Genomic DNA, 17,288 nt, shown 5'->3' with positions numbered 1-17,288 from the left:
TATTCCAAATTGCCAATCACTGAGCAGGAAATGGAAAATTATGACAAAATGATGTATGCCAAGCCTAGTGATTATGTTGCATATGATCCATCTAAGTTTAAAAATGATCCACAAGCTGATTTCAAGAAACCAATGAATTTTGTCAAAAATGAAAATGTTCAAAATGAATCAGCAGATAAGTTCGATCATATAAATGAAATAGTAACTAACACATAAGCCGAAACTAAAACAAAAACGGAATCAGTTAACGCACCCGCAGAGGAGATGAAGGAAAGTTCACCAAATTCTGATTCCGTTTAAAATAGTAAATGTTCTAGTTTGTGTGCAGAGTCAGTAAGAACTGAAGAGAAGTCTAAAGAGGATGATGAATCACATCAAAATGCTGCTGATAATGTTATTTCTGATTAAAATGACCTTTATGCTTGGAATTGTGTTTTTTCTTGGTTTGCTGAGACTTGGGGTGTTCCCACTAAGACTGATGAATCTGGTGCTATTATTTTAGATTATGCATGTGATAAAAATGACTATGTTGAGAATGTTGGAAATGTTGAAGATGTTGTGGCAGGAGAGCCTGATGTGTCATCTGAGGAACTTGAGACATCTGTTTCAAGTAACTCAGAAAACAATTCTGATGAGTCAGAAAACTGCTACTGTATGCCTCAAACATCAAATGACACATTAGATGCTCCCTACAGTAATGATAAACTTGATTTTTGATTATGATAATGAAGAAATTATTGTCGAACAGGGATCATCTGATGATCCTGGCAATCAAACAGAGGATTTAGGAATCTCAGATAATGAGTTCAAATCTTCGAGTATTTCTGATTGTGATAATCAATCAGAATCTGGCAGCATTGTGAAAGAAGACAGTCAAACTGTCTTAGACACTGACTGCTCATCATCTGAGTTACCAGAATCGTCCAATGTCGAGAGCTCAGAGGTTGATCTGAGTGAAGAAGAGACATCCATAAAGTCCATGTAGGATCGTGATCTGACCCGAATGAGTCGTTCAGAGGCGTTCAACTACGTTTCAGGTGCGGAATAACAAGAAACGAAGGTAGAGACAGCTTGCAATTCACTTAATCTACTCATTTTATTGATTTGACAACGTTTACAGCTCGATCTTCACACCGGCAGCACCTCAGTATGGAATTCTAGAAGGTTCTCACTAGGTTCGCTCGTAGTGACAACTATATATAGGCTTGGAGGTTCGCTTATGTGTCATATGTACATATGAGCGGACCTCATATGTACACATAAGCGGATCTCCTCACTAATGTTCATATGAGCGGACCTAACACCCTAATCACATACAATCTTCAGTTTTCTTGTAATTCATGCCCTAAACTATACAAAACAATGTAAGACTCGATACAAGACGAAGTCGACAGATGTAGTGCACCAACAGACTCCCCCTCAGATGTTGACGAGTCGCAGTGACGAGTCTTTGATAATGTCATGTCTTCACATCTTCAGTCTTGATCTGTCTCTGGGCTTTTCTCTCTCTCTGTCTTCAAACTCTCCCTCTCGATTTGCTGGCATTCCTTTGTTCTTCAGCAACGTCTTCAGTATCATTGTCTGCCCTTCACCAAATCAAGATTAATTTCCAGGATCGAAACTTGGTTTTCTTTAATCAGAGGTCTTCAGGAATCGAGACCTGGCACTCTATCTTCAGATCCAAGATCGAAACCTGGCTATTCCTGCACATTCTTAACCTAGAAATAAATTTTCTAAAAATAACAATTTGAAAGCATCAACACTAACTCTTCCTCAGAAATTAAGTGCACCAACTACAACTCTCCCTCAAATTACTTTTTCTATGATAAACCACTTGTTGATTAAAAAATTTTGACATTTAAAGCACACTCCCCCTCACAACAATGTCATCATGTTTAGCACTTGGAATTTTGAAAATCAGCTTTCCTACATCAGTTGTCAAAAATCTTTTTGTCTTTTTCAAAAGTTTATGCTAAAACACATACAAAATCTTTTTGGATTTTTCTAAAAAAATAATTGACACCACTTGTAAAAGCACGAGAATGCAGAAATGAAATATTTACAAACATATTTTTGTGAGTTCGTGTAAGAGGATCATATCAGTTTATGAGACATGTCACTAACACCGTTAAGCTTGATTACATATTCAGTTCAAAACAATTCACCTAGATTGTCAGTATATCGGTCCACTGAAGTTCTCACACAAAGTTCAATTGATCCGAGATACGATGTTAATGTCTTAGATACTGACTTATTCGTGTGTCTCACTACTTGAATATACTCCCGTATCCAGATCCCAATATTCAGTCTTACAGGTGAGTATACCACAGCTGATATCTGTATAGGGGTTAGATGCGAGGGCCGTGAGAGCTCAGGTCGATACTTCCGTATACGCAAAGAGATGAGGACTTCGACTTTTGGTGTGTCCCCTTTAGAGGATCTTTTTATTTCAACAGCAACGACTATCAATTTTATTGTTTCATCAGCATGCTGAGGGCGAAGCTATGTTTCAAGCTTTTGCGGAAAGCATTATCCGGGGACTAGGTCAGTACTTCCATACAGAAGAAGTCCGAGGATAATACCCCAGATATCACTGAGCATAAAGACCTAGTATCTCAGAATAAGGGACCTTTCAAACAAGATTTCAGGGGTTACCTATATATCCAAGTTTGTTTTAACCCACAGAACAAGCAAGTTTGAAATTTAGTTTATATCTCGTCACAATTTACTAAGTGTGTAAAAACCTACTGGCACATCCTTAGTGAGATTGTTTATCACATTTTATCTTTACATTTCTTTAGAATGTTGTGACAGCCTACTGATGTACTATCAAATCCTCTTTTCACAACAAAACTCATTTTTGAATTTTATCATGTTTTTGTCTATTTCAAATTTTCAAATGTTTTTGGATTTTCTGAAATTTCCCTACTCCCCCTAAAATGCAAACACATTTCAAATGAAATTTGAAAACTACTAGACTTTTGACCCACTTGAAAAGTAAAAAGTAAAACAAACTGTACAGAAACTTGACAACGGACATCGAATCACATCAAATCGCCATTCACTAGGCAAAAACAATCTGAACTCCCCCTTTCAACAAACCATTTTCTCATTTAGATCTCAAAACACTTAAGTTTGTTTTAATCGAAATGATTTTTACGGAAAATGAGTTTGTTTTTACCACTTTTAAGTTTACCACTTGTTAAACATGGGGATATGGTTCATCATCTTGTTTATCAATCTCATATGTATAGTAAATCAAGTACAACTTAATGTCCCTGATTTATCTCTTCAAAGTATAATCAACAAATACCACTTGTTAGTAGACCCAAATAATACCACTTGTAGGTTTTCCTGTAGGAATGAGACATCTACAGAAACCTCTTTACCACTTGTCAAATTAGTCAGAAAGATGCCGATTCCTGCTTCTCAATTACCAACCTGGAAGCTCCGGCGTAGTCCTTTCACCTGTAAAATTCAAACATTATTCAAAATCTTTCAATCAAACTTTTCAAACATTAGAATGATGCTGATTCCTAATCCACGATATAAACTTGAGATCTCCGGCGTAGTCCTTTCACCTGCAAACATTCAAACATTATCAAAAACTTTCAAACAACCTTTTTTAAACACTAGAATGATGCCGATTCCTGATCCACGATTTGAACTTGGGATCTCCGGCATAGTCCTAAGACTTCTATGGGAAACAAACTTCCATCCAAGTCTTTTCAGACTTGATGTCTTTCAACTCTTGCGCAGTGGGGTTGTATGTTGCCTTTTTAGTCACATAAAAATCTTTAACCCCCTTTGCTTCCCCATTCAACATTTCCCAAAAATTTTCTTTACACTTCCATTAAATGTTTTCTCGACATCAAATTCTTTTTTTAAGTGTAAAACTGTTTTGAAAAATCAACTTTTCCAATTTTCTGTTTAACTTCTTCAAATTTCAGTGATGGAAAATCATCATCATTCACTGAAATTTTCTCCTCAACCTGTGGCTTTTCTGGCTTTGTGGAACCAGATTCATCGCCGACATTTTCATCATTCTTTTTAACAACCCACACTTGGTTGTCTTTTTCTTTCTTTTTGTAAAAATTCTTCTTCGAACACTCACCAACCTCATATTTTGAATTTTCAAAAATTTTAAGTCTATTGGTTGGTGGTTCAACATCAACAACTTTGTCTTTTAATTTCTGAGAAACTCCCTGTTTTGTTTTTGCATTTGTCGAATAGTTCCATGCAATGTGACCAGCTTCATTGCACTTGTAACAGGTTCGAGTCTCTCTTTGATAAAACACTTCAGTTCCATTCTTCTTTCTTTCAGCAAGAAACTCTTGATTTGACTATCTCCAGAATGGTTTCTTCTGTTCATCTTCTGAGCTTCCACCTGACACAAATTCTGTTTTTGTTTTAGAATTTTTATCATTTTTATAGTTTTCTGGTGGAACAAAGGCTAATCCTTTCTTTTTGTAGCTACGATTGTGGTTAGGTTTCTTTTGAAAACCAGAACCAGAATTGTAACCCTTTTTCTTGTTTAGACGTTGTTGAACTCTTGAAGTGTACTTTTTAGGTTTTTCAGTAAGATTTAAATCTTTTATTTCAGAAATATTGATTTCTGTCATTTTGAAAACCTTTTTGATCATGTCAAAGCGAACACTTCTTATTGGAAATTCGTTGTCATAGTATAATTTGTCCGAATCATTTAAAGTGTATACAACTTCAAATGTTTCATCATCCAAATTTGGTTTCGATAATAAAAATTCTTTACTGTAAGACCGTTTAACCGACGAATTTTGACTGTTGATAGACGAATTTGACCCTCCAGACTCAGATTTTGACTCGGACTCCTCATCAGTATCCAACACCTGATCGACCACCTTTTTAATTAACTCAGACTCATGATCGGTATCGGACGAGGTAAACGTGACATCAATGTTATCTGGTAAAACGTCAGTTGTGTTGGTTTTTAGCTTTATATTGACTGCTTTCTCAAGTTGCTCCTCGTTTGGTTTTCCAGGAGAATACCCTTCCCAAATTGGAGGCGGACACTTGTTATAGCTAACAGTCGGTTTCTTACCACAATCTTTCTTCTTTTTTGGCTTCACGTCTTGAAAAGCTTCCATTCCTGCAATAGTTGGGTAAATACGATCAATGAGATAATCAGAACTAGAATAACTTTGTAACAAACGTCTAATTCTCTCATTCTCGATCTTTTCTGTCTCCAACTCTTGCTTCCACTTAGCACTTTCTTCGATGTAAAAGTTGATAGCTTTCTGCTTTGTCATCATGACTGCATTCATCATCGTTAGTGCTTGTTCTCTCTCTGAGTTTGTCTTTTGGAGACCAGTTACTATTTTGTTCAAGACATCATATGATTCTTTTACATAGTTGAGATTGAACAGTAACTGCTCCTTCTTCTTCTCATACTCAGCAATAATGTCGTCTTTTGCTGCACATTCCTTGCAAGCTTCCAAACACTTTGTGCAAGGCTTGACAACTTCAACAATCTTCTCAACCTCGATTGTTTTCACAACTTCAATCACCTTTTCTTCTTCTTTCACCTTCTCAGCTTCAATTACTTTCTCAACTTCAGTAATCTTCTCAGGAACACTTTCAACATTTTTAACATCATCTGCAGATTTCTTTTGTTGTTCTTTAGCAGCTCTTTTCTCCTTCAGTTTCTCCAAGCGATCTGCAAAATAGAAATGAAAACTTTCAGGAGAAAGATGAGATTTTGCTATATTGATATGTTTTTCTTCCTCATCATCACTGCTACTATCAACTGGAGACTGATCAAACTGTACAGATTTTTCTGAATCAGCATTTGATAAACAAGAATCTGACGGTGTTTGATCAAATACAACTTCTTTTTCTGAATTAACAGCATTTTGTTCTCTCTCATCTGAAATCTGTGACTTTTCATCAGAACTTTCTGAGCTATCTTCTTAAGTAACAGACTTTTCATCCTCACTCTTCACATTCACTCCAATAGACTTCATCCAGGTAGCAAACATGTCTGGCTCTCTGACAATCTTGGCAATGAAGGCTTTATACTCTCCTTTTTCATCAACGAACATATCCCAGCTGAATCCTTCAGGCAGTCTTTCATCATCTTGATCAACTATACACGCTTTGCTATCAGGAGATATGTAGTTGCTCCAGTTGAAGTTTACCAAACACGCTCTCTTAGAATCTTCAATCTTTCTACCATGAGCCGTCTGTGAATCTTGTGATTGACCAACCTGCTGATAAATGGCTTTCCGGTAGTAATCAGCTTTACCAAATGGATTCTGAGCACCGCTAGCTTCTCTATTCTTGCATTCCCGTTTGAAATGGCCTTTCTCCCTACATCGAAAACAAGTAACTTTAGATTTATCAAAACCTAAAGTAGATACATGAGCATCAAGAAAGTCATTTCTTCCGGTGATTGTTTTGAACTTTTCAGCGCGTCGAAGAACACTTGCAAGACACCATTTGATATCCATTAATTCCATCTCTTCGACATCTATTTGGTCCTAATCCTCTTTGGTGAGCATGGGATTTCCGATCCGACCAGCTACTAGACGCTCATAAGATAACAATACAGAACCAAGTAGAGCCATGTGGTCTTTAGCAGTGTCTTCTGAAAAGCTTTGGCCTTCTGGAAGATTTAGCGTGATGTTACACTGAATCACATATCCATTTCCCGTTTTTGTGCTTTGTGACTGAAAACTTGAATTTGAATCTTTAGGATTAACACTCAGAAATGATGAGAATCCACTGCTGCTTTTGCCAGAACCTTGATCAGCCTTTTCTGATGAATCCCCAGCACTGAACGCAGTTTGAATTTTTGGACTTCTCTCAGCTTCAGGAACTGGAATACTACCTTTATAGTACATCTTCACATCATGTTGACCACTCGGACTATTCATCCTCGCGATCTTTTGCTGTTCCAAATCCTGACTCTCGATCTTTTCGATAAACTGAGAAATCGTTAACCCATCATAAACACCCGTGTTTTTCAGAATCATCAGATATGTTCCCCACTCCTTCTGTGGTAACGCATCAGCAAGTTTATCTACCCACTCTTCACGATCTTTAGTAATACTCAACATCGACATTGATCGTACAATGTGACAGTAACGTTCAATCAGCTTCTTTGTATCCCTCTCCCGGTAAGCTGCTGAACAGATCAAACTCTTTCTTTAGTAGTGCCTTTTTGCTCTTTATCATATTCTCGCTACCCTCGAATTTGACTTTAAGTGCATCCCAAATTGACTTTGCAGTTTTGTCATGCTGTAGCAGAATGAATATATCCTCTTTGATTGCTTGTTGCAGCAAACTGATCATCATTTTCTCCGCTTTGTACATAACCCTTTCCTGATCCATGAACTCAGATAACTCTTTAAGAACTTGTAAATCTGTTCGAGGCAACACATATTTCTTCAAGATGCATTCCCATGATCTAAGATGGTTCGCCTGGACCCAGTTCTCGAATCGATCTTTCCACCCGTAATATTCTTCGATACTCATCAATTTCGGGGGCTTTTGGGTGGTTCCCGTCTCGTTTTCTAAATTCATGACCTGAGCAATCGCAGCTGGAGTAGATGGTGTTGCAAACGCATTGTAAAATTCAGTATCCATAATGACTTAGCACATTTTCCAAGGTAGTTGACAAATCAGCGAAACTAGGATGTTCAGAAAAGCGGATCTAATAATGACCGAATAAGCGAACCTACTGACTTTGTCACTAAAAGCGGATCTATGAAGTGCACTAGGAGCGGACTTGATCTTAACCTTTGGAGCGGACTTGATTGTCTTAGGAGCGGACCTAACAGATTAAGTGACACTGGAGCAAACTTGAATGGTCTTATAAGCGGACTTGAATGATCTTTTGAGCGGATCTACTCCAAAAATGTCCAAATAAGCGGTCTTGAATGGTCTTATAAGCGTACTTGAATGATTATTGAAGCGGATCTACCAAATGTCTGAATAAGGGGAACCTAGTTCGAGTTCAATTTTGTCCATTTTTACTTTGATTTTAGGTCTCAAATTCTCAGGGATTTGTCTATGTGCAATAACGTACAATCTGTGAAATTTTGAGCGACTTCCGACTGTTAAATCTCGTTCTGATGAAGAAACAAGGTGTAGAAATAAGAATTTTTAGATGAAATCCAGCTATTCTCTGCAGAACTCCTCCTCCTGAAGCTCTGATACCACTTGTAAACATAATCTCTTCAAAGTATAACCAACAAATACCACTTGTAAGTAAACCAAATAATACCACTTGTTGATTAAAAAAAATTTTGACATTTAAAGCACACTCCCCCTCACAACAATGTCATCATGTTTAGCACTCGGAATTTTGAAAATCAGCTTTCCTACATCAGTTGTCAAAAATCTTTTTGACTTTTTCAAAAGGTTATGTAAAACACATACAAAATCTTTTTGGATTTTTCTAAAAAAAAAATAACTGACACCACTTGTAAAAGCACGAGAATGCAAAAATGAAATATTTACAAACATATTTTTGTGAATTCGTGTAAGAGGATCATATCAGTTTATGAGACATGTCACTAACACCGTTAAGCTTGATTACATTTTCAGTTCAAAACAATTCACCTAGATTGTTAGTATATCGGTCCACTGAAATTCTCACACAAAGTTCAATTGATCCGAGATACGATGTTAATGTCTTAGATACTGACTTATTCATGTGTCTCACTACTTGAATATACTCCCGTATCCAGATCCCAATATTCAGTCTTACAGGTGAGTATACCACAGCTGATATCGGTATAGGGATTAGATGCGAGGGCCGTGAGAGCTCAGGTCGATACTTCCGTATACGCAGAGAGATGACGACTTCGACTTTTGGTGTGTCGCCTTTAGAGGATCTTTTAATTTCAACAGCAGCGACTATCAATTTTATTGTTTCATCAGCATGTTGTGGGTGAAGCTATGTTTCAAGCTTTTGCGGAAAGCATTATCTGGGAACTAGGTCAGTACTCCCATACAGCAAAAGTCCCGGGATAATACCCCAGATATCACTGAGCATAAAGACCTAGTATCTCAGAATAAGGGACCTTTCAAACAAGATTTCAGGAGTTACCTATATATCCAAGTTTGTGTTAACCCACAGATCAAGCAAGTTTGAAATTTAGTTTATATCTCGTCACAATTTACTAAGTGTGTAAAAACGTACTGGCACATCCTCAGTGAGATTGTTTATCACATTTTATCTTTACATTTCTTTAGCATGTTGTGACAGCCTATTGATGTACTATCATTTCCTCTTTTCACAACAAAACTCATTTTTGAATTTTATCATGTTTTTGTTTAAATCTCGTTCTGATGAAGAAACAAGGTGTAGAAATAAGAATTTTTAGATGAAATCCAGCTATTCTCTGCAGAACTCCTCCTCCTGAAGCTCTGATACCACTTGTAGGATCATGATCTGACCCGAATGAGTCGTTCAGAGGCGTTCAACTACGTTTCAGGTGCGGAATAACAAGAAACGAAAGTAGAGACAGCTTGCAATTCACTTAATCTACTGATTTTATTGATTTGACAACGTTTACAGCTCGATCTTCACACCGGCAGCACCTCGATATGGAATTCTAAAAAGTTCTCACTATGTTCGCTCGTAGTGACAACTATATATAGGCTTGGAGGTTCGCTTATGTGTCATATGTACATATGAGCGGACCTCATATGTACATATAAGCGAATCTCCTCACTAATGTTCATATGAGCGGACCTAACACCCTAATCACATACAATCTTCAGTTTTCTTGTAATTCGTGCCCTAAACTATACAAAACAATGTAAGACTCGATACAAGACGAAGTCGACAGATGTAGTGCACCAACAGTCCAATTCTGCAGAAATCCATGGGAACATGAAAACTATGGAGAAGGAATCCATAGAAATCGATTCCACAGTTAAATCAGATGATGAAACTGTAGAAGGAATTATTGTGGAAACCTTCTCTGCAGATTCACCTGAGAACATGGCCTCTAAAGAAAAGGAAGATGTGAAAGTCATTTCAACAGACAGTTCATCTATCGATCCCAAGAGTGACCTCAATAAAACAGAGTCAACTGAATCTGTTCCCCCTAAAAGAAAGTGGTCACGTAGAAACAGAAGGCCAAAGAGAAAGAATACAAAAAGGGAAAACCCAAATCTCAAGCAAACAGAACCCAAGCTCAAGGGTAAGGTCGTGGATACTTACTGTGAGCCGGGTTCATCCAAGAACAAGCATCCTCGAAAGCATTCAGCGTTAAATGAATGGAAAAGAAGTGATCAGTTCTCGAGAATAACGCAAGCTGAACTTGATGTCTTTTTCTCAAAAAGGCAGACATGTTTTAATTGTGGAATTCCGGGACACATCGCAAGAAATTTTGTTCATCGTCCCTACTACTCTAGGAACATGTACCATCAGAAGGCCACGCACTCTCATTTTATCAAAAATCGACATCCCAAAGCAAGGCCTTCTGACAGAGGTGGAATCTTGCTAAACAGGAAAACCAAAAATTTTTAAAAACAAGCAGGTTTCAAGAAAAGACAAAATCTTTTTAATCAAACGGAAGTGTCTCGGACACCAAAGATTGGAAACCTAAAAATCCTGTTAGATCCCAGTCTCCATGTTCGCAACCATCAACTTCTATCGCGCCACCTAAAACCACAAACAACGATAAAAGTCATATGATCCTTTTGCGAAGTTACCTACACAGATAGCGATGGTAAACTCAGGTCTTTATGGCCTGGGTTCCAGTCTCTAACTAATTCCGTTGTATGTGTAGGAACGACTATGGAGGGTTATCTTTAGACTTTGGTTTATTGATAGTGGTTGCTCTAGACATATGACGGGATACATATCCCAGTTGAATGATATCAAGATATTCGACGGTGGATGTGTCAACTTCGCTGGAGGAGAATCAAGAAGAATCACCATAAAAGGCACAATCTAGAATGGCGTCCTCACCTTTTCAGATGTTAACTATGTCCCTGAGCTCAAACACAGTCTGTTGAGTGTATCACAGATGTGTGACAAAGGAATGGAAGTTCTCTTCACTAAGAGTGGCTGTGTTATTTTGAAACTAGGAATTTCTTATACCTGAAGACTGGTTTCTAATTGAAGCTGAACGTAGAGGAAATGCTTATGTAATTGACATGAACAAAGCACCTACTGATCTAGTTACTTATTTATTTTCATAAATTGCTGAAATGATGCTATGCTGTGGCACCGTCGTCTGGGTCACCTGAACATGAAAAATTTGAATCGATTAGCGAAAGGAGGTTTCGTCAGGAACTTACCAATCAAGGATTTCATGCAAATAGAGAAATGTGAAGCATGTGCTCGAGGAAAGCAGCATCGTCGGCCTCATAAGTCCAAACCTGTTCACACCACTTCAAAGGTCTTGGAACTGCTACATATGGATTTGTTTGGTCCGGTCAATGTACTCAGCATCGGGGGAAAGGCTTACTGTTTGGTCATCACATATGATTTTTCTCGTTTCACTTGGGTATTCTTCTTGGAATAGAAAAGTGAGACTACTGGTTTGATTAAGAAATTTGTAATACTCATGGAGAATCAGTAAAATGAACGTGTAAAGATTATTCGCTGTGACAATGGGACAGAATTCAAGAATGCCGAGCTGAACGAATTTTGTGCGCTCAAAGGAATTGACCATCAATACAGTACAGCAAGATCCCCTTAACAGAATGTCGAAGCTGCTCGCACAATGCTGATAGATTCAGGTCTTCCACTCATATTCTGGGCAGAAGCAGTAAACACAGCCTGCTACGTTCAGAATCATGTGTTAGGTCCTTTTGTACAGGATCTAATTGTCACAAAAGTGCATGAATTAACCTTGATCAATGTGCAGAATCCATTGGATCAAGTCACAGAAGTACGACAAAGTATTCAACGATTAACACCGTCTGATCTTTCTATTCAGATGATATGAAAGTACATAAGAGCCAGAATATAGTCAGACTAGACAGAGACTTCTAAAGTTCCAAAAGTTCTGAATGACATACCCTACCCGGGTATTTATAGACAAACTCAGGAACAAATAAGTGTTGTCCGATCGGATAACAGTGCTGTCTGATCGAGTGACATAAGTCAACCTTTGGTCAACATTTTTACATACAAGTGCCATTCCCTGAGCTGTCTTTCTACGAATATACATACATAAACATAATTGTTCAAAAAGGACATAAACAGACAAAATACGACTTAATGCTGACGGAAGCTACAAACGCATGAACTAATAGACTCCCCCTCGGATGTAGCTGCAGTTCCTTCCAGCATAGTCTTCATTCCTTCCTGTTACGCCTTCGTTCCTTGGCTCTCTATCTCCTTTGTTTGGCTTTCTCATCTAACATTTTTCGTCTCAAAAGCCTCCCCTCTTCAATCCACCATTTCCTGTATACCGGATCACCATCACGCTTTCTGTCCCACTTGGGGATCTTGTTCTCTTGTTTCTTGATCGGCGTTTGATCTGTTGGCAGCGGTCTCATCAGCTTGCGCTTGCCAAGTTCAGCTGCTCTATCAGCAATCTCTTTAAACTTCTGGTTGCGCTTGTACCTTTTCAGGAATTCATCAATCTCAAGATCTCTCCAATTGGTCTTCTAGTACCTTCCAAAATTGATGTCTTGAGCAAAACACACATCCACGATCTTCTGATATTGCATTGCTTGTTCTTTATCTGGCTTTTCATAGACAATCTTGTTATAGAACAAACAATCAATGTCTTTCTTTGAACAGTTTACTAGCCACATCGGGTCTAGTATGCAGATTCTCCTTGATTCCCCCTTTGACTTGTCGAACAAAGAAATTACCGCTTCCGCTGTGCTAGGATTGTATAATCATCCTTGAAATTCTTCTTAGAAATCTTGTTCCATAGCACGAAGTGGCATGTTCTTTAGACACCGTGGAGGCTTGATATCCAAAGTTATATCTTTCTCTCCGTTCTTCAACATTGTGACAATTTGCTTTGGGCGGTGGGGCTTCAAATCACGATATCCAGCCTTAGCCCGCTGCTTCACATAATCCCATAAATGTTGATCATGTTGCTTCACATCCAATCCATGATAAAACTGCTTTATGTTCTTTGTTTGGACAAGCTCATCAACATCCCACCACGGGAGGGCCTTTATGTCTGACAGAAACTCAAAATACTGCACGCCCTGTTCCCGTCGAATGGCATACACCTGCAGATCCTCTAAATAACCCCAGGATAAAATATCACCCCATGAAATATCTTTATTATGAGTGAAATACTGAAGTGCCCTAAGAGACTTCCTCTCCTTCGGCATCACTTTGAACCATTTCCTCCTCTCTTTAGCAAGATTCTCTCTGGGTATGGTCTTTGGAACACCTTCAGTGGTTATCTTTTCAACTATCTTTCTCCTGATTTCATCTTCATTATGATCTTTGAACATTTCCGCCAGAGAAGGAAATGTCTCATCAACTCCAGAATAATGAAAATCAGTTTCTTCATTAGAGGAATCTGAAGCTTCTTCAACAATCACATCGTTGTAATTATCAGCTTCCTGAGCATACCTAAACTCAAACTCCCTTTCAGGTGATTGAGGTATCTCATCTTCAATGTCAAAATTAAACTTCCCATCATCTAACCCCAACTCTTCTAGCATCTCCGCCCTTGACCTTGGTACCTCTAGCTCCCACTCATTTTGAGCATTCAAATAAATGACAGTAGGTTGTGTGAGGAATACCTGGTCGACATGCTGCTTTCCTGTTGTAGAAACTTCTTGATGTTGATCATCGTCTTGTTCATTGATTTCATCATTCAGAAAATCTTCAATTCTTTGTTAAACATTTGGATTCACAATCAATAATCCAGACGAACCCTGATCATCATCATCATTATCCTTATCATCTTTATCATCTTTCTTATCAGACTTATCATTTTCATCTTCATCTTCATCCTCATCACCTAAGATTTCCATATCAGAATCACTTTCAACAATCTCTCCTCGAGCCTTCCTAACCTCTCTTTGACTTTCATCAATTTTAACTCTGCGAACAATCTCTTTAAGGCTATAAGGTACTGAAGATGGTTTACCAATAAGAATAAACTTCTGTGTCTCTTCCTCTACTTCTTCCTCATCTTTCCATTTTAACATCAACACTTCTTTTGCCTTCTTTTTCTTTTGAATAACAAGTACTCGGCGAATAACATCATTTAAATCATAAGAGAGAGTAGTAGCTTTACCAACAAGCACGAATCCTTTAGGATCTGCTTCAGCATCAACCATTTCAACGTCAACTTGGCTTGAAGAACCTCTAGCTTCTTGAGTTTCTTCAATAACACTTTTCTTCTTTTGTGTTGCTTCTTCAGCCAGTCGCCTTTCTCGTTCAACTCTGTGATCTTCAGCTCTTTTCACTTCAATCTCATTGAAGGCAGCATGAACATCAATGTTTAGATGACTTTCCATGACAACATATAGCATGTTGAGCTGATTATCTTTCATCACTTTGTCTGCCTTCATCGCTTCCGTCTCCAACTTCATCGTCTTGAGTTCATTTGCTGAAGCTTCATGAAGATCACTTATCATCTGATTCAATGTCTGGTTGATATCGTTCATCTTTACCAGCTTTTTATTCATATCAGAAATTTCTTGTTGCATGATATCAAAGAGCTTTGAGTTATCTTCAACATTATCTTCCATCTTCTTTAACTTTTCATCTTGATCTATCATGACCATCTTAATTTCTTCATTTACCTTCATCAGCTCCTCAATTTGCTTCTTTAAAGCGTCACGCTTAGCTTCACCTTTAGCTTTCTCCTTTTCAAGTTCACCAACTTTCTTCGTCAATTCTTTCACAGCTTCATTGTTGAACATGTCATAATCTTCATCTGGAATATCATCTCTATATACTCCAGTTGCATGAGGAAGTTCTCCAAACAAATCATCATGAAGTGTATTCTTTGGTCTTGAGGATTCAGGATCTTCAGGAATTGGTTGTTCTTTTGGTGGAGGTGGTGGTGGAGGTGTAGCTGCCTTGAACCCTGTGATTTCAACATAATCATCACCACCTGTTTTCTTTTGAACTTCAACCTCAGGCACTTTAACACTTTGTGTTTGAACTTCTGGAGCCTTTGGAATATCAACAGAGTCTTTTCAACTTCTTGAACCTATGAGGTTGTTACATGTTTTTCCTTCTTTCCATCTTTATCTTTAGGCAGTGTAGCACCTGTTTTCTTTGCGCGTACACTCCTAGGAATCACTCTAGTTTGAACAGCCTTACGCTTTGCTCTTTGCTTCTTTGGTTCATCAACTGATGGTGTATAAGTGGAATCTTTTTCATCAGATCCTTTTTGCTTCTTGGTTGCCTTTTTCTTCAACTTAGCTTTACCTCTCCCAAGTGTTGTTGGATCCAGCTCTGACTCTGTCTCAGTGGACTCAGAATCAGCTTCACTTGAATCATCTTGAACCACACCTTCCGGTTCTGTAGCTTTGACACTTTCAGCTTGAACACTTGAACTTTGATCTTTCTGAGTAGCAACTGCAGCTTCATTGAGTTGTACGAATTGTTCAAACGTCACCTTTGCCAGATCAATTCCTTCTTGTGGAATGCTTGATGGATCTAACACTTGTTCATCCACCAATCTTTGTTGTGGTTCTTTCGAAGGCCCTGCAAAATAGGCATTGGCAAATTCATTAGAAACATATAACAATTTAAAGTTCTAACTACCTTATGACTCCCCCTTTCACTATACCCTTTACTACAATCTTCAGTGTTGGCTCCATAGGAACTACAGGGGATGTCTCCGGCGTTCTTTTCCTCTTTCCGTCTCTCACAAACCACCATCTGGTTTTCTTCTCAATCATCTGACTCATCTTTTCATCTTCATTATCAGAATCACTGTTCTCATGTCTCCGCTTATCATTCTCTGGAGCTACATAAGCTGGTTTGCTAATTCTGCATATCATTCCCTTAGCATTGGTTTCAGCTCTTATGTTTTCTTTCAAGTACTCAAATATCACCTTCGACATGTTGTATGTCCTATTTAGTACCCAGCAGGTGATAATATTCATGATGTAATCAGACGTTTCATCATATGCTCCCTTCCTGTGAGATAGAGCATGTACTACACAATGAATCATGAACTTGTAAGCATGACTGAACATTGTTTTTATCATTTTTCCATTGATGTGATCTGTGAATCCCATTCTGCACCATAATCCTTTACGTAGACGTTCTGGAGTGATGGTAGGATCATCATCATTGTCTCCTAGCTCCAACACTCGTCTAAGATCTTCAACACTAAACTTTATTTCCAAATCTACATCTTATCCATTCTCATCCTTCTTCCTTACAGCAGAACAAATTGTCTTATCAGTTTCTTCGTATCTTGCTAAGTTCCAAAATCTTCTCACATGAGATTCATACACTATCGTTTTGTCAGTTAAAGCCTTGCCAATCTTGCTTTCTCTCAAAAACTTGGCTATTTTCTCAACCACAGTTTTGTCTGTAAACATTGCATCTAACAGACAATATATGTTATGACCTTTGTCCCAGTCTGAACATTTTCCGTACAAAAATATTCATTATTAATTATTTGCACAAAGTTCGAGACGTAGAGATGAATGATAAAAATTTTGAAAACTTCAAAAATTTTCTAACTCTAGAACTCTCTATGTGCTAGTACTGAGGATCGAATGGCTGTCCAATCAGGTTGCTATCCGATCAGATTGCCATCATGTGTAATGAAGAACTCAACATAGTCAACATGCAATTGAATCGAATGCCCAAACGATCGGATTGCCACCCGATTGAGTTGCCACTCGATTCATGTGACAAGCAAGAAGAAACTTTGACTTAGTCAACCTTTTTGAGTGTGAATCTCTTTGAATTGGATGACCACCCGTTTGGATTGCCACTCGATTTCTTGGCAATATTGAACAGATGAAAGATTTGTCATTTAGTGGCTGTCCGATCGGATTACTGTCCGATCAGATTGCCACTCTATCCATGAATAGTGAAACAATGCATTTGGAACGAGTTGCCACCTGATCGGATTGCCACCCGATCGGGTTACCAAACATTCCAAGTGACTTTGTGAGAGCACAGAAACCTAGGCAAACATTGTGATGTGCCATGAATCGGATTGCCACCCGATCGGATTGCCACCCGATCGGGTTGCCAACCTATCCTCAGCAACTGTTTAACAATTGAAGGCACACATTTCAAAGCATCAAATAATGTAACAGTTAAGGCACAAATACTTAGAAAATTTATCAAGTAGCTATACAATGAATCAGGTGGTCAC

The 17,288-nt window shown here is 38.2% G+C and overlaps 1 protein-coding gene across 1 annotated transcript; it reads right to left on the bottom strand.

Annotated features, from left to right (window-relative positions):
• Positions 1–12,873: 12,873 nt before the first annotated feature.
• Positions 12,874–16,011, bottom strand: LOC110927897 (glutamic acid-rich protein-like). The gene is made up of 4 exons (XM_022171236.1): positions 15,735–16,011; positions 15,165–15,649; positions 13,860–15,111; positions 12,874–13,808 (listed from the first exon to the last, which is right to left on the bottom strand). The coding sequence occupies exons 1-4, from the start codon at positions 16,009–16,011 to the stop codon at positions 12,874–12,876; spliced, it is 2,949 nt and encodes a 982-aa protein (XP_022026928.1).
• Between the last annotated feature and the right edge of the window lie 1,277 nt (positions 16,012–17,288).

Source organism: Helianthus annuus, chromosome 1 (assembly GCF_002127325.2).
Source record: "Helianthus annuus cultivar XRQ/B chromosome 1, HanXRQr2.0-SUNRISE, whole genome shotgun sequence".
NCBI lineage: Eukaryota > Viridiplantae > Streptophyta > Magnoliopsida > Asterales > Asteraceae > Helianthus > Helianthus annuus.
Note: the sequence above shows the minus strand (reverse complement) of the source record. Positions and strands in the feature narration are given on the sequence as shown.